A 20,582-nucleotide genomic window follows, 5' to 3' on the forward strand; every position below is an offset into this window, starting at 1 on the left:
GCAAAGCATAGATGAAACCTGGTAAACAAAAGCCAAAGCAAAGATTTCATTTAGGATTCATTCAAATCCCACTAGCCAAATGAGACAGGTTTTGGAGACATAGGGGATCGTGTATGGCTGGTGTTCCCCTTGTAGCTAACAGTGTTGGTGCAGTGATGGGAATTGGCTTATGTGGAAGTATTAGTTCCTTAAAATATTGCTTATGACCACATCAGCAAACAAGCATGAATCCAGTCTAGCTACTGGATGAAATTTCCAGCAGGTAAGCACTGAAACTGCTCTTCTAGTTCCAAGGGAGTTTCACTATTTTGTGGGAGTAGAAAATGCCTCTTTTAAAATTGTTGCAGATTGCTGGCAGAAATTGTGAACCACGAAAAGGATTTGCTGAGGATGAAAAAGCTTCACATAGTATTTGCATCATGCTTTCCATGTTCTGAAGTTCTGATTCTAGAGTCAGGATTGGGATCTAGAGCCAGGCTGCTTGGATCAGCAGTCTTGACGTTCCCTAGGCTGAATCACAGCACCCTTTTCTGGTGGGGGGTTGGGTCAGTGGAGTTCCAAATTAGCATGTTAATCATTACCTTGGCAAGAGCTGAAATGCTGGCTCTGGGCCCAGAAGAAAACAAGTTTAGATCAGAGTTTTTACATGTTCACACAGCTAAATCCACTTCACAGTGGAGTGAATGTCACTTGAGCAGAGCCAAGCGTCTGAGAGCAAGGTGTCAGGAGGGACATGTGTATGAGTTGTGGTTTCTACCTGCTCTTGTTCTCAGAAAGCAGAAAATTATAATGTAACTGAAATTGAAGTGTGACCCTTGGAGTGAGATCAGAGGGAGACCTTTCTTATGGGCAAGAAAAATAAAAGCCCCTTTCTTTTAATTGCAGTTTCATCCATAAGCAGCTTGGTCAATGGCAGTAAAATTATTTGCCCATGTGACAAGTTCCTCTTCAGTAGAACACAGATGATCAGACAAATGAGACAATTCAAGAATTTCTGATAGTCTAATATTTTAGGTGCTATGTTATCCCCAGAAACTTCCTCCTGGGACTGCAGATTTTGGAGGATTCAGTCAGAGATGCTTTGTTACAGGTGATCAGTTGATCCTTGAAATGGACATAGAGATGAGCTGGTACTTGTACCAACATCCTTATTGGAGTGTGTTTTTCCTTGTATTAGGGATTTCTGAGAAAGGGGACTGTCAAATCCTGGGCATGTGCCCTGTTTCTCGTTGTTGGTAGAACAAGTTATATCAACAGTTCACTGAGGTGTTAACTTTTAAATACTGTTGAGAAGCGATCCTCAGTTGGGCTGAACTGCACAATTTGCTCATTTTTGTGTTGTCTGAAACTGCCCCTGAAGTCTGAACCAGCTCTGGAAGTCCTGAGTCCATTGATGCTTTTGCTTTCTGGTAAGTCTCACAGAATCAAGTGTAGTAGTATGAACAGTGAGCAGATTCACTGTGAGCACCTGACTCTGCTGCTACAAGGGGAACATGAGCACTTACAGAAGGCCCGTGGGGTTTGGAACCCCAGCTGAGGTTCAGTCAGGTCACAAAATCCAAACCTGGCAAGGGACTGGCCAGACAATAACTTAGAGGCAGAGTCCTTTCCAGGGTTAGTGTGTGGTGATGATGTGGTTATAAAGGTGTGTCTGGTGATACTGCCCATCACAGTCCTGTCCAACAAGGGTTTGCAGCTTCTTCAGGCTGCTTTCCTTTATCTCAAGGGCGATGCTTAGTCAGGGCAGCATTTGTTTCACTTCCTTTGCTTTGAATCCGAAGGTACTCCATAAATCTCTTAGCTCAGATATGTTTTTCCTGTCTGGAAAAAGGGCTTTCTATTTTGAGAGGAGACTACTGAGTCTGTTCTTGATTTTCCCGATAACCCAGGGTGTGTTATCAGACCCACTCCTGTGCCTGGGTCTGATAAGTCCCCCCTTTGAACTATGGTGCAATTATATTCATCGTGCAGCACCTGTAAGTGAATATTTTCTGTGTTTCTCTCCAGATTGCCCTGCACAGAGTTTTGTCTACTGTATTCCAAGTTATTTTCATTTGAATCCCAGTCTAGTATGCCACACATATCTGTGGTTACAATGTGTGTCTTTTAGCTTTCAAGTCTGGTAAAAAGAGCTGGAGTGACCCTACAAAGAGCAGCATCCCCTGGAGAGGTTACTTGTCAGAGATGAAAGTTGGATACTTGTGCCCATCTTCAACACACATCCAGAGCAGATAGTACCCATGCAGCAAAGGGGACTGTTCAGTTATGTTTTACTTTAAACCTGGTTTCATATTTAAACTTTAATTGGGCTAAATGGTGCTTCTCTGGGTCTCTCCTGAGAGAGGAAATTAAGATGTGTTATTTGAGTAGTCTGGATGCTGCTTAACACTGCTGAAGTGTTCTTAGTCAGACCAGAGCTATGAATTCTCAGCCCCTCACTGCAGCAATCTGGTACATGTGTGGCATTGTTCAAGAAAAAATGTGAGTGCTTTAATTTATTCATTCATCAAGATGAAAGGCAGTATGGCTGATTAAGATTCTAAGAGTTAATAGAATTCTGTTTCCTTCTTTTTTCCAAGTCCCCAGGCTCAGCTGTAAGTACATTTTATGGATTCACTTACCATGGGAGGCATGTTGGTCTCCTGCTTCTGTTGCAATCCATGGCAAAGTTCCCTTTTACTTTAACATTGTACAGATGTACTGGTAAAGCAGTTTTCAACTGCAGGCACGGTTTTATATTTTCAAGTAAGATTTTTTTTTTAACTGCAGTTTGCTAGACAAGTGGATAACTATTCAATTGGAACTTCTTGTTACAGGGTCGGAACCAGTTTTTCACTGGATCTCTGTAAAATTATTTCACACAAGTGTTTCAGATGCCTCTTGCATTTGGTGGTCCTCATATTAGGCAGCTGTTGCATAATTAGCACAGTCATTCTACTTGCTATAAATGTACAGCTATATGCATATTCTTCTGTAATGAGGCCTGCTGGGAGATGCATTAATAACAGAGTGAGGGACTGTGGTGACTGTGGTACAGATTCATGCTGTGCAGTCAGAATGGGCACAGCACCTGGTGTTAGAAAAGGGATAGGTTTTTCTGTGTTTTGGAAAGTACTTGGTTCACAGTAACTGAATTGGGGTTTTGAACAAGCTATAAGATTGTCGGGGCAGAGACTACATTTAAAATTTTTCCTCTGTCTTACCCTCGTGGTATGCAGTAACTCACTGAGGTTAATTCTGAGGATTTGTTGTTGTGTGAGATTGCTCCTCTGGCTTTGAACTGAACTATTACTGCTGCTACAGGACCTTTTGCTCTGAAGTGCAGGTTTGAATTCCATAGGCCATCTCAGCCTCCATACTGACTGTACCACCAGACAGAACAGGAGATTTGTTACTGTGCTTCTCCCTCTTTGCTTTGTGATACTGATGGCAAATCCCATGTGACTTTCTGGCTAGACAAGGTTTGTGGATGCTCTTGGTTGTACAAACAGCACTCCACAGCTGGAGCATGCCAGGGGAAGTGGTCTACAGCTTGCAAGTGATCTTTCTCTAGCAGCCTTAGTATTAAGCTGCTCTAATAATGTCCTGATGCTGTCACTGTAGCACTCTAGAGAAGAACAGGAATGAGTAAAGTGCCATAGGAAATGATGGTCAGACTTACCTGAACAGCCTCAAAATTCCCTCTTTGGTTAAAACACAGAGAAATTAAGTTCTTTTCTTGCCCTTCCTTCTACTGATGCATGGCAGTTTTTGTTGAGTTAAACAGACTTAAATATTTAGAGATCTCTTCTGTTTGAACACAGGAGATTATTATTATGATTCTGTTCATGTTTTGTACTTAAATAAAAAAATGAAAGTTAATGTGCAGCCTGAGAATAATGCAGGAGAGCTTGCCTGGAATCTGGCATTGGAGCTCTGATCATGGTTCCTGCAAAGCTTCACCACTGGCAATGCATTATGCACTATCCCCTTCTTTGCAGTCTTCATTTTTCAGCAGTTTACCCATCTCCAAACTGATAAACCAGATCTCCAAACATTCTCTTATCTAGCAGCCACAAATGGGAACGATAATGCTATCAAATGAAAACGAATACAGGGATAATGATGATGTTTGTCTTATGTCCAGAATTTTATTTTATACAGTTAATAAATAGGTGTTAAAACCCCAGTGGTTAGATTGCAGTGTGATATTGGCATTTCTTGCCTCATTTGTAAACTAGGATCCTAATCCTCCAGAAGGCATAGGCACTCGTTTTTCACCCCGTGGCAGGTTGTAAGGTACTACACTGAGCAGATAAAAAGTTTTTTCAAGATTTTATTGTTTACAGGAAAATATTGCAGCTGCATTTTCTACAAAACCTAAAAGAGTTACAGGCCAAAATTCCACTGAGATATTTGGGCACAAAATATGCAGGAGGGAGCATTCTTAGTCTATTTTTGGATCCGTTTCTATGGGGTGTTTGAAGGCCAGATGATGGAAGTTACTGGGATGAGCTGTTTTCTCTGCCCTTGCAAAAGGCTATTATGAGCATTTGTTTGGTTTTAGTTTTGCCTTTGCTAGATGCCTGCACTGTGATCTTTACTACTTTGAATGAATGTAGGTTTCATTGTTCCTCAGGAGGTACAACGTGTGCTTTTTGTTCTTTCATAGTCAAGGTTATTCCTGTGTTGAGACTTAGAGTTTTTGTGTGTGGAGGCAAAATTTAGCTCATGAGACACTTTGCTTTGCTGTAAGGAGGGGCTATGCTTTAAAATATGTTTTAAAGGGACACTGAATGACTCTAAATTCTATGGAAACTGCCATGTTTCTGCTTTTCTGAAAAATTACTGTTCAGGCTTGCTTGCTAAGTACAGGCATAAAAACCTGTGCTCTTTGACCTCGGGGTCAGAATTGCATCTGGGTTTCAGGGGAGCTCACTGCCACAGGCCTCCATCTAAACAGAGACTTCAGAGGGACCGCAGTGACAGCGTGGTCTCCGCGCTGCGGCGGCCAGAGGAGCGCAGCCCTATCCCATCTCCAGCTGCTCCCGTTCCCCTGTGGTCCAGATCAATTCCGATTTGCTGCGTTTTTCTGGGCACGCCGAGGCTGTGTCTCTGCTCTGGCTGTGCTGTGTGGGGATGACCTAGAAAATGCCCACAGCTGCAAACCCTCAGTGCTGCGGGGGGGTCACTGCGGGGCGGCAGGACCCGCGTCTGCTGCTGAGCTCACCTGGAGAGGCGGCAAAACCTCTCGGGCAAAATCACCCGTCGTTTCGGGAACACTTATTTCTGACCCAGAAAAGATGCCTGGAGATATGTAATTTAACCTGGCTCTCGTGGCTGAAGTGTGGCTGTAGTCACTTGTGGCTGCGCTGGCAGCCCTGTGCTGTTCGAGGCAGTGGAGTGGTGATGGCTGGGCTGACTCGTGTATGGCACAAACCTGGGCTCCGTGGGCTCAGAGCCGGGCTCCGTGGGCTCAGAGCCGGGCTCCGTGGGCTCAGAGCCGGGCTCCGTGGGCTCAGAGCCGGGCTCCGTGGGCTCAGAGCCGGGCTCCGTGGGCTCAGAGCCGGGCTCCGTGGGCTCAGAGCCGGGCTCCGTGGGCTCAGAGCCGGGCTCCCGGGGGCTCAGAGCCGGGCTCCCGTGGGCTCAGAGCCGGGCTCCGGGGGCTCAGAGCCGGGCTCCGGGGGCTCAGAGCCGGGCTCCGGGGGCTCAGAGCCGGGCTCCGGGGGCTCAGAGCCGGGCTCCGGGGGCTCAGAGCCGGGCTCCGGGGGCTCAGAGCCGGGCTCCCGGGGGCACAAGGAACCACTGAGGCCATTGGGTGCTGCATGGCTCCCCTTGCCCAGTGTTCTGGAGAGTTGATTACAGAAGACAATGAGGTGGATGGCTGAGAGACGGACAGGAAACAAAGGTGCCTAGAGGAGCAGAGGTGTGTCTATGCTGTGGACAGGTTCTTTCCTTTAGCCGTGCCACATTCCGTGTGTGAGCTTTCCTGTTTAGGAAAGGCTGAATGCCGGAGCCTGTGTCCTCACGGCTGGATGCCTTGGTGTACATGATGAGCAGTTAATGATCTGCCTGTCACCCCCATCCCCTCCTGTCCCCCATCCTAGACCAGCTCCCTCCGGGCACTGAGGAGGAGGAGGAGGAGGAGCACATCAGGCTGTAAAGCGTCTGGGACAGAGGGGTTGCTCGACCTGCTGTCTCTTCACTTTTTACTTGAAACCAATTCCACATAAAAATAAAAGCTTTTCTTGGAATGCCAAGGAATTCTCAAAATACAGCAGCAAGTCTTTTTGACAGATGAGAAAGAATCTGTAAGTCCCAAAAGTACTTGTTTTATTCTCATTTCTTTTGTTTTGTACAAGTGGAAAGTTAGCTTTGTGCTGATAGATTAACAATGGGATTGGTTATATTCTTCCGTTCTGATTTTTGTCTTTTCTGAGATCATGTTTTACAGATTGTTTCTCTACTTTTTCCGAATAGCTGTAGGCAAGAGTGATGGGAATGCAACATAATTTATGTTTTTTTAATGACTTGTGAGGCTGGTCCAGTTCTTTGCAGTTAGAAGTTGCCAGTGAAACCCTGTGCTACCTGTGGACATGACAATTTAAACGTGAGGTCAAGATGGAGAGTAAAGCATGTCCTAGTCCCTCAGAGGATAGTGTACCCAGGATTATTTCCCAGGGGTGAGAAAGTGCTCAGGACTACTGTTTTAAAGGCTTCTTTGAGCTGATGTATGTTTGCACTGTTAGCTATGTTTTGGAATTCATAGACAACCTACCTAGTAATTACCAGGTGGGAAAGGCATAGTCTGCAGTTATGTCATTATATGCATGTCCTTGAATATAGGTCTGTATGTCTAGCCACACATAAAGGTGTATAATGCAGTGTGTTTGCTGGGGCAAGAGCAAAATTTGCATTATGCATATTATTTTCTGGTGTGTGGCCTTGACCCTCTTTGCACCCACGGTCAAGTTCTGTCCACCATGAACTTCCACATGAAGTTCATTTTGCCTGCACAGTTTGGGTATGCCATTTCAAGTGGATCTTGTACACAGTTTGTGGAAAAAGCAAACCGATGGTTCAGAAGACAAAACTAGTCAGCTGGATTCCTCTAATGCACTTTATTACAGTAAAACAAGATAAAACAGATAAGAGTCTTACTAAAAATGGGTAAACTCCAACAGAGAGCTGTAAGAGACAATGGCCTCAGCTTTTTTCCTGACAAGGCAGCAGGCAATTTCTGTAAATATGGGGTCGCCTGTCACTTGTGCAAACTGGGGCATGTATGCCCATGGCTGTTTGATTGGTACATGCTCACACCCCTTCATACTTGGCTGAACTTTCCCTGCAAAGGCTTTGTTGTTTCTCTTGTGCTGTTATTCTGGTGAAACTAGGAAGGCATTTTCTGCAATTTGTCTTGTTCCTGGCAGACCAAAACAGAGAAAGGAACCAATTTTGAGCCTTCTACTCTCATGACAAAGTCCTTCCCTAAAAACAGATTGCTTTGAAATAGCCTGACCCCAAGCTGACAGATTAATATTCAGTATAGTAGTGATTTTTACAGATTTAGAAATGAAGGCTAAACTCCAACCCTCCCCAAACTTTCAGATATCTTTTGTGGGATTGTTTCATCGTGGATCCTTTCAGATGAGGGGGTATGACTGACCTTGTCCTGATGTGAACAGGCAAGCATATGTTTGAACTCACTGCAACAGCAGCTTCAGGGGACAAGCCCTCTTGAGAAACGTGTTATCAGCTGATTCCTGCCCCTACTAATCCATCTTGGTTGGCTTCAGCACCTCAGAGGCTGAAGGCTGTTCAGCCTAAGGTCATGCTGACATTTTAGTGTGAGCTTGGAGGAAGCAGCCTGCAGTATATTCAGGTCCTGCTCAGACTTGCAGTAGCAGAGGCAAGTCTGAGGTCTGACTGTGGCTGTGACCGTGGGGGCCCGACTGAGGAGGATTTGGGTTCTCTTGGCCAAAGCCAGCAGAGTTCAGCTCTCAGCAGCCATCTCAACCACCTCTTCATGTGCCAGGAGTTCAGACTGACCTTCCATATGCTGGCAGGGCACATCTGTGTCTTGTCTTAAGCAATTGCTTAATTACTTAACCCTGAAAGGCATGCCTGGCTTAAAAAGATCTTTGAAATGGAGCAGTCATTCCCAGGGCCTCATCAGCAGGACACATGCTGAGAGAGAGAGAAAAAAGAGTGTTCAAAGCAAACTTCATTCCACTGCTTTTTCACCTTCAGCCTGAAATTGTGTTTCAGGGTTGTAATCAATAGAGAAATGACTGATAGGGGAGGGGTTGGTCTGTTCTTCATATTCTTTGCTTCTGAGATCTGGGTGTAACCACTGGAGGCTTTGTGTCTCCCTGCAGAGACCTGCACGCTTCATACTCAGGGAGCTAGACATCTGTGACCATTTTCCTGCTCTGGACAGTATCATGCAGCAACAATTTCTCAGAGGATAAAAGCGTGAGAGCTACTGATGAAAATGATTGAGTGATCCCCAACGTCCCTGAAGCAGAGGCACAGGGCTTTGTAATGCTTTGGCATCTCCACCTACCTCATGGCCCAGAACACTCTGATGCGAGAGGGTAGAGGCTGTGGTGGTGAAGTGCTCATTTCTTCTTTCCCAGGTGTTTCCATCCCAAGGTGTCTCTTGTAATGGCAGAGAAAGGTATTTTTCCACTTCTGTAATATGCAAAGCCTGTTTTGGTAAATAATGTGTCTATTGGTTTGGAGAAAACAAAACAACAAATGACTATAGGAGAAAGGGAGAGAAATGAATTAGATAGGTAGAGATTAGCTGTGTTATACATAGATTATGATTGGGAGCAACATTCAGAACAGATTCCTTTGCCACTTCAGATAAAGGATAATGCTGTTATTGAGGAGCACATGTAGTTGTTGTTTTCCTCTATACTATCCTAAGGTATTACTAAACCCAAATATCAACAAGAAGGTAACCTGCAATGCCATGGAAAAGAAAGAACTAGAGCAAACAGCAAAAAAAGGGAAAAAGAATTTAAAAAGGAAAGGATGGAAGCCACAATAAAAGAAATAGCAATGGGTGAAATTCGTAGGATGGAAGGAAAACAAAAGAATAAAGAAACTGTATAGGAAGAAGCTTCCAGTGTACTTGCTCATCCATTTATACTTTTTACATTCAACCTTAAAGATTATGGAGTGTTTTCCTTGAGGCATGTATGCTTTTATGGCTTGGTCTGCCACGGGAAGCAACACACTGTTATCTGCACACTCAGTGTTTGTCATGCTGAGAGGCCAATATTTGTTTGAGACCTCTGGGAGCGTGAATACAAATAAACTTCTACCTGCTTATGCCATGCAGCTAAGCTTGAATTGATCCTAAAACAAGCCCCAACAGAAGTCAACCCCCAAAACAACTAACAAACAAACCTTGAGACTGAAATGTGCCTTTTTGTATTGCTGTAGCAGTTTAAGTTCCAGTGTAGCCATGATCTCTTACTGATAAATACTCCACAGCCTATAGCAATGTGCTCCTACTTCTCATGAAAGGTGTGGCAAATTCTCCAGTGAATTAACTGGATTTTAACTCAATATGCATCTCAGAAGATGCAGTGCCCCACAGCTTGCTGTGAAGTCTGGTTCTCCAGCCTGATGTCCAGATCAAGAGATACAGTAGGAATAGGCTCTTCCAAACGATGCAGTTTTCCTTTCAGTGGAAGCCAAGGTGGGGAAGTGACAATGTGGCCTGTGGCTGTTATACTTCTTGTGGAGTCATTCTGTTACTAGATAATTCCTGAACAGACCTGCAGCCAGTCCCGTGAGCTGGGACTTCTTGAAATTAATTGCCATTAGTACCTGAAGTGCTTTGTTCAGCCCTGCTAAACCCAGCTCAGACTCTCATCTGTTACATGACGTGGGGTGGTGGATGTGTTGTAACTGAAGGATTTGCCATCCAGTATCCTCCAAGGTGTGCAGCAGCTTCAGAGGTGTTTAGGTCCTCCTTGCTGTTGCATCAAAAGTCAGAGGGTTACTTGCATCTAGTTTCATTTTAAGGAGCTATCAAAGATTTGAGGAGGACAGTACTGCTCTTGGGCTTATTCCTGTTTCCAAGCTCTGTTTAATTTGGGCTAATTGAAAGATTTTCTTGTCTCTCAGACACAGCTCAGAAAAGGCAGAGGGCAGTCTGCAGTGATTTCAGCAGGAATAAGGTTGTGGCCCCTTAGGGTGCACTGTTTACACTGATTGCTGAAGAGCAGTTGTACATTCATCAGTCGTTCTGCCATCCTTGACATCTGCTTTGTCCTTATGCCATAGAGATTTTCTTTTCATTCACCAGGAAAGTTGCACACAGCCCTGCACTTCTGGTGACATTATGCCCAGCTTGGTCACATTCATTCTTTGCAGGCCAGGTAGACAGTGTATACCCACACTTGTCATTTCCCTTTCAGATGGTTCTGGTGCTTCCTGTTTTCTTAGTATTTTGCATTTCAAAAGATCAGGATGGTGGCTTCAGTTATTAAGTGATGCCTTTTGCTTTTCAGAGCAAATCTTTGTGTTTTGACCAAACATCAATTGTATCAAATGGCGAACTGCACACAAAATAGCAGAACTCCTGGAGTTGTTACTGTTGGCAGCGTGGCTGTGAGAGCAGGCTTTTGCTGGAGGAGCCTGCAGGATAATATTAAACCTGACAGTGCTAGTGAAAGCAATGAACTGTGTAGGCTTGCAGTGAGGAAGGAAGGGGGCTCATAAGCAAAAAAAAACCCCCCACTTTCAGTTTCTAAACCATCGAGTTGCTGGTGTTTTGTCACAGGATAATGAGGGTAATTTCATGCTTTGTGTCCCATTTTTCCTTTCACAGGAGTAGAAAATATTCTGCTTTCTCTGTTTGCCCTTTGCTACTTTCCTTGAAGCCTTGTCTGCTCAGCTCAAGATCAGTAGCTCAGCAGTGCTGGGGTCCCACAAATTTCTATGCTCTCAGCATATCGCTGCTGCCTCTAGAATGGCTGTGCATACTAAACACTAAACCTCTGGTTTAAGTCTGCAGAGGAAAAAATAAAAATGCCTGTTTGATTAGCTAAGGATTGATTGTTAAGGATTAAATTACCCTTTAGTAGAAGACTGAGAATGTTTTTTGACCCTCATTATGGATTTTCCCTTTAATATGTTCTTTCTCCAGCTCAAGTGTGCTGCCATTTGACGTGGGCTTTTTTGCTGCCATTCCCTCTGTGCTGTCCAGAGGCACCCCAGCATTCCATTTGTAGGGTGGGCACCTCTCTATTTATCTCTTTATTCTTTCAGGACTAAGCATCCAAGGTGGCTCATTCTGGAAGGAAATCAGTTCATAAAAGACCAATGTTTAGCTGTATACAAAGCAATGCCAAGATTTCAGAGGTGGTGTGACTGGGAGCAGCATAGGAAGCCCTGGGTGATGGAGGACAGTGTTTTCAGGATAGCAGGATCAGTATGGATGTGTCATTTCTGCATGTTTCATGGATGTGGTAGGAAAGTCAGAATGACCATGTGAACACGAACATGGCATCATCTAATTCACTGCTGAGACATGTGGACATAAATTTCTAGGCGGCTTATTAAATCCATGTTTATTTTGAGTGTAGACAGAACACCTCTTTATCTGAGGCTGTCAGTTAGTGCCAATATCCAAAATAAATGCAAAAAACCCACCACCACCTCCCCCCCCACCAAAAAACCCTGAACAACAGGTATATGAGACAAAGGGGCACCTGTATTCTCAGTGATATGGAAAACCCCCTTGGTTTCCTGATCTGTATATCAGGCTGATGTGCTTGGATTTGAGCTTATTGCATCACCTTGGCTTAGGACAGAATTTTCCCAATAAAATTCAGTTGACAGAAACCATTGGTAGAATTTTTTTTACAATTTGGAAATGGTGAAAGGGTCAATTTTCAATCTGAACAGGCTTTTGCATGTCCTTAGTTCTCTGCTTCTACAGAGACCCAGAATGCTGACGGGGACCAGCACTTGCCCTTTCCTCCTGTGGCAGGTGGTAGAAGTGCTGTGAAAAGTCTTTGAGTTTGGCACAAGATCTTTCAGGGGATCAAGGGTTGGGAAGGGGAAGAGAATGATATGGTTGGTAGATCCTTGAGAGTGAAGTGTCTGCTTTGTGGTTAGCTCAGACTGCAAGGATTGGATTAGATAACCTGTACATTCTAGTCCTGTGCCTTCAACAGCACTAATCCTTATGGTAAAAACTCCTGTCTTCAGTGCACAGTGCCCCTTTCTGAGGACTGAAAAAGGACATACATGCAATCCCCACGAGTGGGCCAGGCTGGTGGACAGAAGCATGATTGTACTGGGATGTCCCTTGCAGGTTTTCAGACAAAGATTGCAGTGTTTGGAGATGGGAGCTTTCTATTGTGATCTGTAACCATGTGAGCTGTCCTGCTGCAGTGTCCACTGACAAAAAATAGTATGTCTTACTTTTTGCAGGGCTTCCAAAGCAGCTGAGTCCAGGACCTTAAGGAATGTCACACAGTGGTTGCTGAACTAACTGGCACTGAAAGGACCAGAAAAAGATGGCAGTCTGTATTTGAAATAAACACGTGGACTCTTGCAGATAAGAAACCATGTCAAAAAAAGGACGTAGCAAGGGCGAAAAGCCTGAGGCACTGATTGTTGCCCTACAGGCTGCCAATGAGGAACTCAGGACCAAGCTAACAGACATTCAAATTGAGCTGCATCAGGAGAAATCTAAGGTGAGTGAGGATTTGGTTTTAAATAGCAGTGTCTGTGCTGAGGAAGAGAAACACATGGAAAAAGTGGTATCACAGAACTCAACAGATGCCACACAGCTCTTTCCTAGAACAGTGCTCTGATTCTTTCCCACCTTACAGCATTTGCTGTGGATGTCCTGTGGCTCCCTTGGAAAAGATTCCTTTTTACTGAGCTACAAGTTTAAGAAGCCTCTGGCCCTCAAATGGAGCAGTACATTCATGAAAGTTGTAGGAACCTTGCTATTCCTGAGCCCTCCAGTTTTCTGGTGAATTTGACTGATGTTGACTGCTGAGTTAGAAAGGGTTTTAAACAAATGCACACACATACTCAGAGTCTTATTTCCTAAGGAAATACTGAAAGTACGTGTAGTGTCACTGTGGGAGGCAGGACACCTGGAGAAGACAGGGTTGTTTTGTTTGAGTAAAGGCAGTGTAACCTATGAGAATGCCTCAGGAGCTGGCCCATATTTTTTTGCAGGAGGGTGGAGGATTATCTGGGGTCTGCAGCAGGGTGCTGGCATGGATGTGTCTGGGTGGGTTTGTTTTGACAACCTTAAGTTGGCAGCAGGTGACTTCCATTGTGTCTCAATGCAGGTTGCTAAACTGGAAAGAGAGAAGACCCAAGAAACGAAGCGTATCCGCGAGGTGGAGCAGCGCAAGCAGACCGTGCAGATCACGGAGCTGAAAGCCAAGCTCCATGAGGAGAAAATGAAGGAGCTGCAGGCTGTGAGGGAGAACCTCATCAAGCAGCACGAGCAGGAGATGACGCGGATGGTGAAAGTCCGGGACAGCGAGATCCAGCGGCTCAAGTCAGCGCTGTGCGCGCTGCGGGACGGGAGCAGCGACAAAGTACGGACAGCGCTGACCATCGAGGCTCGCGAGGAGGCCAGGAAACAGTTCGACTCTGAGCGCCTTAAGCTTCTGCAGGAAATTACTGAACTGAAGTCTGCCAAAAAGCAGGTGGATGAGGCCCTTAACAACATGATCCAGGCCGATAAGATCAAGGCGGGGGATCTTCGGAGCGAGCACCAGTCCCACCAGGAAGCCATTTCCAAGATCAAATGGGAGAGTGAAAGGGATATCCGACGCCTGGTCAGTAATCAAAACAGTTCGTGTGTTCTCTTACGCTGCACTGAGTTTGCCTTCTGTGTCTCTCAGCTTTTTGTGCATAACAGAACTCTGCAATGCACCTCACTTTGAAAAAGTGTTACAAACTTCTCACTGTCGTGTCTCAGGAAGAGATAGATCATGGTGAGTCAGCTAGAGCACTGTGATGGCAGCTAACAACTCCAAGCAGGAGAGGGATTGGCCTAGTCCATAAGGATCTGGCTTCCTGAGGTGTTAATACCTGCGTGGTGAAAAGGGTTAGATAAAGAGTGTTTGCATCTGTACTTGCAGTTTGTTGGTTTCTCCAGGGTACATGTTATGGTACCCTGAGCATGTTAAACCATGGCAGGAGGGGAGACACCTTTTGATTTGGCCTTGGCATAGCCTTCAGTAATTACTGGGGAAAATGAACAAAAAGAGGCCCACGCCAGCAGTGGTGCAGGTTGCCTTGTTTTCCTGTGCTGTGGTCTAGGAATGGAACTCCCCAGTTTAGTGCTCCCACTGAGACTCTCCAAACCACGCTGGTGCTTGCTCGTTCTGCCTCACCCTGAGGACAAACTACTCTTCTTTTTTTCTCATCTGAAATTGAGGAGCTGTTTTCAGGTTTTTAGTATAAAAAAGAATTGCACTGAATTTCAGGATGAAACAAAGCAATTTAGTAAAATCAACTCAGGTTCTACATATGTATTATATGGTTTTATCTTTAGCAACTGATGAAAGGCTTTTTAAAGGCTATTTACTTGCATAAGAACCTTGAACATGTCCAGAATTACTTTTCTCAGACTTACACAATGGTTTCCAATGGCACTGTATTGCTGTCAGAGTGGAGGAAGTTGTATCAGAGTGACATCTAGTTAATGGAGATCATCACCTAGCCCTACCCTTTGAAAAATGCTATGGGGAGGATTTTGCCAAGTCTAGAAAGCTGCAAGACCAGAAAGGATCTTTGGCAGCTTCAGGCAAAATTTAACATAGTTAACATAAGTTTTGTTTTCAGGCAATGATTCATATCATTCCTAGATAATAGTACTTTTATTTTGCCACAGTGATTTGCAGAAACTGGTGCAGTTTGGTAGAGCAGACTTGAGGGCTGAACAGTGCTCTTAAGTAATTCATGTACTACAAGACTGGAGAAGGCTGAGATGCTGTTGCTTTCACACAGTGATATTGTTTTGGTGTTTCTCTCATTCAGATGGACGAGATCAAGGCTAAAGACAGGATCATATTTTCCTTGGAGAAAGAACTGGAGACACAGACAGGCTACGTGCAGAAGCTGCAGCTGCAGAAGGAAGCTCTGGATGAGCAGCTCTTCTTGGTGAAGGAGGCAGAGTGTAACATGAGCAGTCCCAAGAGAGAGATCCCAGGAAGGGCTGGAGATGGCTCAGAGCACTGCAGCAGCCCTGTATGCAGGTTTTACTGGTCCCTGAAAAACAGAAGCATGGATGTGTTTTGCTTGCTGAAATAGCTTCTCAGCCCCTGGAAAACATTTTGTCTTATTCACTACAGAAAAATTATGTCTGTAGAGTCTTTAGAGAGAATGCTAGTTGGGCAAAACTTTGTTTCCTTGGTTGTTCTATTTACAAATATAAAACATCTTAAGTAATTAGTGCCCCTTTGAAAGAATCATTTGATGGTCATAACTGCCTTGATAACATGCATCCTCAAAACCAGATAAAATTAGGAGGATGGGCTGGGAGGGGCAGGGGGTGGAGAATCCATGAGGCTCTTAGTAGATCTTCCTTTTTGTCTGTCTTAGCCTTCCCACAAATGTCATTCACAAAGCATGCAACTCACCCGTTGTGTGACTAACCCAAAGGCGTTTACACAACAAATGTATATATAAACTCACCCATTGTGTGACTAAACTGAAGATGTTTACACAACAAATGTATATATAAACCCACCCATTGTGAGACTAAACTGAAGGTGTTTACACAACTAAAGTATATGTGAAAGCATATTTACACATACACAAATGAGGAATAAGAAAGTAAATGCAATTCATACTGAAAGGGTCGTCCTTGCCTTTTCACCTGATGTAGTGGCTCAGTAAATAGAAGCAATCTCTAGGAAAAGGCAATAAAAATTGGAATATTTTAGCTTTTTTCTACCCATCCTAAAAAATTATCATCTGCTTGGTTTTCTTTATTTTTTTTCAAACAGCTTAACGTTTTCCAATTAAGTATTCCTTCCAAAAATGTATGTATTTTTGCCGGCATGTTCGGTGTTGTAAAAGTCCCTTAAGATAACTTGTTGATGATGGCAAGCTGAGGTTGGCTGGTGTGTGTGTTTTTTGAGGATTCTCTTCCCAAGCATGAATGTTGAGGAGGATCAGTGACTGTGGCGTTGTTGCCCCCAGGACCTGCGCAGGAACCAGAAGAGGATAGCGGAGCTGAACGCCACGATCCGCAAGCTGGAGGACAGGAACACGTTGCTCGTGGATGAACGAAATGAACTGGTGTGTGAGCTTTGCTCTGGCAGAGAGAGGAGGTAGAGAGCCATGAGGAAAGGCAGAGAGGGGAGGCTGAGAAGGATTTTTTTTTTTTTATCCTAGTGTTAAATAGTAATTTCACTGAAGTTACGTGAGTACAAAATCACAATGGAAGTTGAGGCACTGAGGCTTTATGGGATTCTACATGAATGCTGCTGTTTCCTCCTTGACTTTTGAGCATACAGCAGTGTGGTGAGACTTGCAAATGAAACAGGGTCTATAGTGTCTTTCCAGTATTTGACCAGGCTGAGAATATTAAAGTACTGGGTCTAGGGAGTATGGACAACAGAGAATTGATCTCTTTGTCTGATTTTCTCCTCTGCTGATACCTGTGTGTTGAATCACACTGGTTTTTTGACCTGTTCACATTCCTACTTCTGCAATTAAGGATGAGTGTGATAAGTTCAACTCTTGTTGTTTTTTTTTATTCCTGAGCTATAATTCTTAATGCACTCCTTTCATATCAGTTTAGCTGGCTTGGATCTCCTCAATGTTCTTGATGTCAAAATTGCAAAATAGTGTCTTATCAAGATTGCAAATTACAAGTATGTTCGTGTCTCTCATGACAATTATTTATTACTGTTATCAATCCAGTTGAAACGTGTCCGAGAAGCTGAGAAACAATGTAAACCTCTTCTGGAAAAGAACAAGTGCCTCACGAAGAGAAATGATGAACTTATGCAGTCTTTGCAGCGCATGGAAGATAAACTCAAAGCAGTCACTAAAGAAAATATAGAAATGGTTGGTACTGAAGAGCAAAATGGATGATCTATGTCTGTTTTGGTGGCCAAATCTTCATAGTGTATGCATGTATATATGCACAGAGAGTATCTGTTGTATATAGAGTGTAATACTATTGCTAATATACAGTTGTGATTAGGTCTGTATTATTATAGACTTACATACTATAACTCTGTGTATTATGCATAGATTGGCAATATATTTAGGTGAATGCATAGTCACAGTCTTTAATTCTGTCTCCAAATTTAGAATATTAAGTTTCAATTGCTTAAAAAAAAGAACAAAAAAAAAAAAGTTGCATTATTGAGGCATTGTCCTACTGTTCTATTTTTCATCTGGAACTCAAAAAGGAAGCTTTCAAGAGTGATGTTTTCAGCCAGCATAATGTTCATCTTGCATGTATATATTCTTGTTAGAGCTGATGATGCAAACAAAAAGTTCTGGTGTGGCACTGAGCACATACTGCTTTCCATAAAACATATACATGATGGATGGATATGGGAAAGGGAGAATGGTGGTGTTTAAATTTGGCTAGGGCTATAAATTTCACATGTAGGGGCTATATGAAGCGGGCTCAAAGCATTTATGTCTGCATATCCTTCAAGGGGGGTTGCCCTGACTATCAGTCAGCATCCGGGCCCCTACACATGCACTGATGTTGCTTCAGCAATAATAAACAGGGAGATGGATGTTCTGGGTTGCCAGATATAAGCTTCCCCTGCTAAGTGTGTCTGTGGGCCTTGTCCCTGGCTTGCAGCAGCCACTGTCCTGAGCAGGCTGAGTGCCCTGCAGTGGGAGCAGCTTTCCTGGCGATTAGGCTGAGACGATCAGATTCACTTTCTTGTCTCATAGAAAAAAAGACTTTAGTGTTACAAGGTTAATCCACTTTAAGACTGCAATTCACCCATGCCCAGAAGACAGATAAACTTATTGCAGGTGTCATGGGTCAGAGTTATTCTTCCACAGCAGTGGTAGTGCAGATCACAGTCCCCTGGGCTCTCTCAGAGCAGAGAAGGGACTGGGGAATCTGCATGCACTAGGCATCAGTGGGCAGCACTGCTGGTGCATATCTGCACACACAGCATATATGTTCTAACTGAGCTCCCTGACATCTGCTCTTCATGCTATGGATGCCCAAATCATGAACCTTAGTGAGCTGTGGGTGGCTACAGTAATTCTCACAGGCTGTAGCCATCTCTTTTCCCACATATGCTCAGGAGCAGGCAGGATATGGACTTGTAGTTAAAACAGATCTGTTACCACCACTTTTTGCCTTCCCTCCTGGTCTGACTGGATACATGTCCTTCACATGAGTACAGCATGTCCATTTCCTCACTGTGTATGGTCACACACTGAGCATCAGTAAGCACGTGGGGTCATGGGAGTAGATACTATTTGCATACTCACTGGACAGGTTCAACTCTATTTGCCACATTTGGGGGCATCTTGATGCATGGCCAGGGAAGAACTACAGTATGTGACCTTCAAGGGCTGCTGTAGAAGCTGTATTGACACACCATAACTAAATAGATAAAGCTTTGTTGTTCTGGTTGAAGAACTCAGCCTTGCTGTGCTACTTTATTGTTAAAAGGCACTGATGGGTATTAATAAAAATGGTTTAGCTGAAGCATATTAAAAGGGCTGTACAGCTTAAATGAGAGGTAATGTCTAATTTTTAACGAAAAGATGGTCTTTTAGGTGCTGGATCTTATTTTATCTGTTTGTTTTTACCACAGAGAGAAAAAATAACATCACATCCCCCTTTAAAGAAGTTAAGATCTCTCAATGACCTGGATCAGGCCAATGAGGAACAAGAAACTGAATTCTTAAAGCTTCAGGTCATAGAACAGCAGAACATAATCGATGAGTTAACAAGGGTATGTCCAGAGCACCAGGAAATTAGGAATGATTGCTGTGTACTGTCCACTGCTGGTGGTATTTCTTCTTCTAACCAGAGGTCCGAAAGTTAATACTTTGCCTACTTTTAACATCTGCAGGTGTTTAGATGTAGGTGTGCATGTGTGCAGTTTAACTGAATTTCTAGTGGAGCATCAGCCTCTGCAGCTCAAAGCATAACAGTGTGTGTGAATTGAGCTCCAGAAAGGAATGCAGACTAAGAACTGTGGAGCTTGGGAAGGTACCTACATGTTCACAGGGCATGTTCTGTCATTTAATGCTGACAATTTGTTTGTCAGCTGACTTTGCATTATGATATTGAGGAGAAGGAGAAAGACTCCAAAACAGGCTGTTGTCTCTTCTGAGACATCACTGCCAGGAGTGGTGAGATCAACACTCCCATCATTTAATGACTTTGAGATAGAGGCAGCATCTCCTTGGCAGGGAAGGCAGGCAGCCCCTCATGCAAGGTCCAAACCAGTCCCGTGCACAAGGTGTCACAGGGATTTTGGAGGGCAATCCCTCAGTTCCTGTTGTTTGACAGCTGCTCAAGGCAACTGCACAAGGGCTTTCTTCAGGTGATTTTCAGCTGACACACATTCAGATTTGGATATGAATCCTCCCTTCCATCTGGAATCAGACTCCTGTTTGAATGTATGCAGAGAGCCACTGGAAGTTCTATGATTTATTTCCTCTGTAGGTTTGGCCTTCTGCAAAGAAGAGAAGAGAGAGTAATTTTTTAATCTTATTTTCCAGGACAGGGAGAAACTCATTCGTCGCAGGAAGCATAAAAGGAGCTCAAAGCCAATTAAGGTAAGAAGAAAAATTGTTTTCAGTTTACAAAATGCTAGTAGGCTCTGTAGGAAAACACACTTTAGCAATCAGATTACAGAGAGCTTTGTGGATTATAACAATCTGCTTTAATGATCAGGTTTATAAACACCTTAGTTACTTTGGGAGAGCTTTTTAAATCCACTCTGAAATTCGTTTAAGGGTGTGCAGCTATTTTACTTTCAGCAAAATGGGGCTTCCCCCCTCCCCCTGAAATAGCAATAATCGTCCTTCCATCTGGTTTCTATAAATATTGATCTCAAGGTCTGTTAGTCTGAGAGTTATTTACGTTTCAAGAGACCTTCCCACTGTTTTCCGTGATCTATTTTTCACAGCACATATGGGCTAAAGCAAAATCCTTGTGCATCTCTACTCTTCAAGTAGAAGTTCCTGCCTGAGAAATTGAGTGTGGTTCTCTCCTGCTCGGTTCCACAGGCCTTTGTATCAGCCTGAATTGGGTTAAATCCCAAACTGGAATAATTTACAATGATTTTAGAGCTGAGTAGTCAGTAGTGGTTCAAATAGCTTCTTTATCAGCTAGATGTGAAGAATGACTTTGCAACACTCATGTCCCATCTCCAAAAAGCATAAATACTGGTTGCTTGCTTGCTCTTGGTCCTCCAAGGACATCCCTTAGTGCATCAGCATGTTCTGTGAAAGTAATGCAACACTGTCCTACACATGGGGAGTTTCAGACCAGTAAATCCTACACATGTCATCTCATTGTTTCTATATGGGTTGTGAAGCAATACACAGTAGATACAACTGGGAGACAAGGATTGAAAAGTGTT

General features: G+C 43.8%; 1 protein-coding gene across 2 annotated transcripts in view; it reads left to right on the forward strand.

Moving 5' to 3' along the window:
- JAKMIP2 (janus kinase and microtubule interacting protein 2) overlaps window positions 1-20,582 on the forward strand; it is a 47,576-nt gene that overhangs the window by 8,219 nt on the left and 18,775 nt on the right. For both annotated transcript variants that reach the window (XM_032702978.1, XM_032702979.1), the window contains exons 2-8: window positions 12,442-12,707; window positions 13,320-13,817; window positions 15,025-15,234; window positions 16,192-16,290; window positions 16,918-17,064; window positions 18,801-18,941; window positions 19,717-19,773. In XM_032702978.1, coding sequence (XP_032558869.1) covers window positions 12,579-12,707; window positions 13,320-13,817; window positions 15,025-15,234; window positions 16,192-16,290; window positions 16,918-17,064; window positions 18,801-18,941; window positions 19,717-19,773 — 1,281 coding nt within the window. In that variant the 5' untranslated portion in view covers window positions 12,442-12,578. The remainder of the gene's footprint in view (window positions 1-12,441; window positions 12,708-13,319; window positions 13,818-15,024; window positions 15,235-16,191; window positions 16,291-16,917; window positions 17,065-18,800; window positions 18,942-19,716; window positions 19,774-20,582) is intronic.

The sequence above is a fragment of the Chiroxiphia lanceolata genome, chromosome 15 (genome assembly GCF_009829145.1).
Source record: "Chiroxiphia lanceolata isolate bChiLan1 chromosome 15, bChiLan1.pri, whole genome shotgun sequence".
Taxonomy (NCBI): Eukaryota; Metazoa; Chordata; class Aves; order Passeriformes; family Pipridae; genus Chiroxiphia; species Chiroxiphia lanceolata.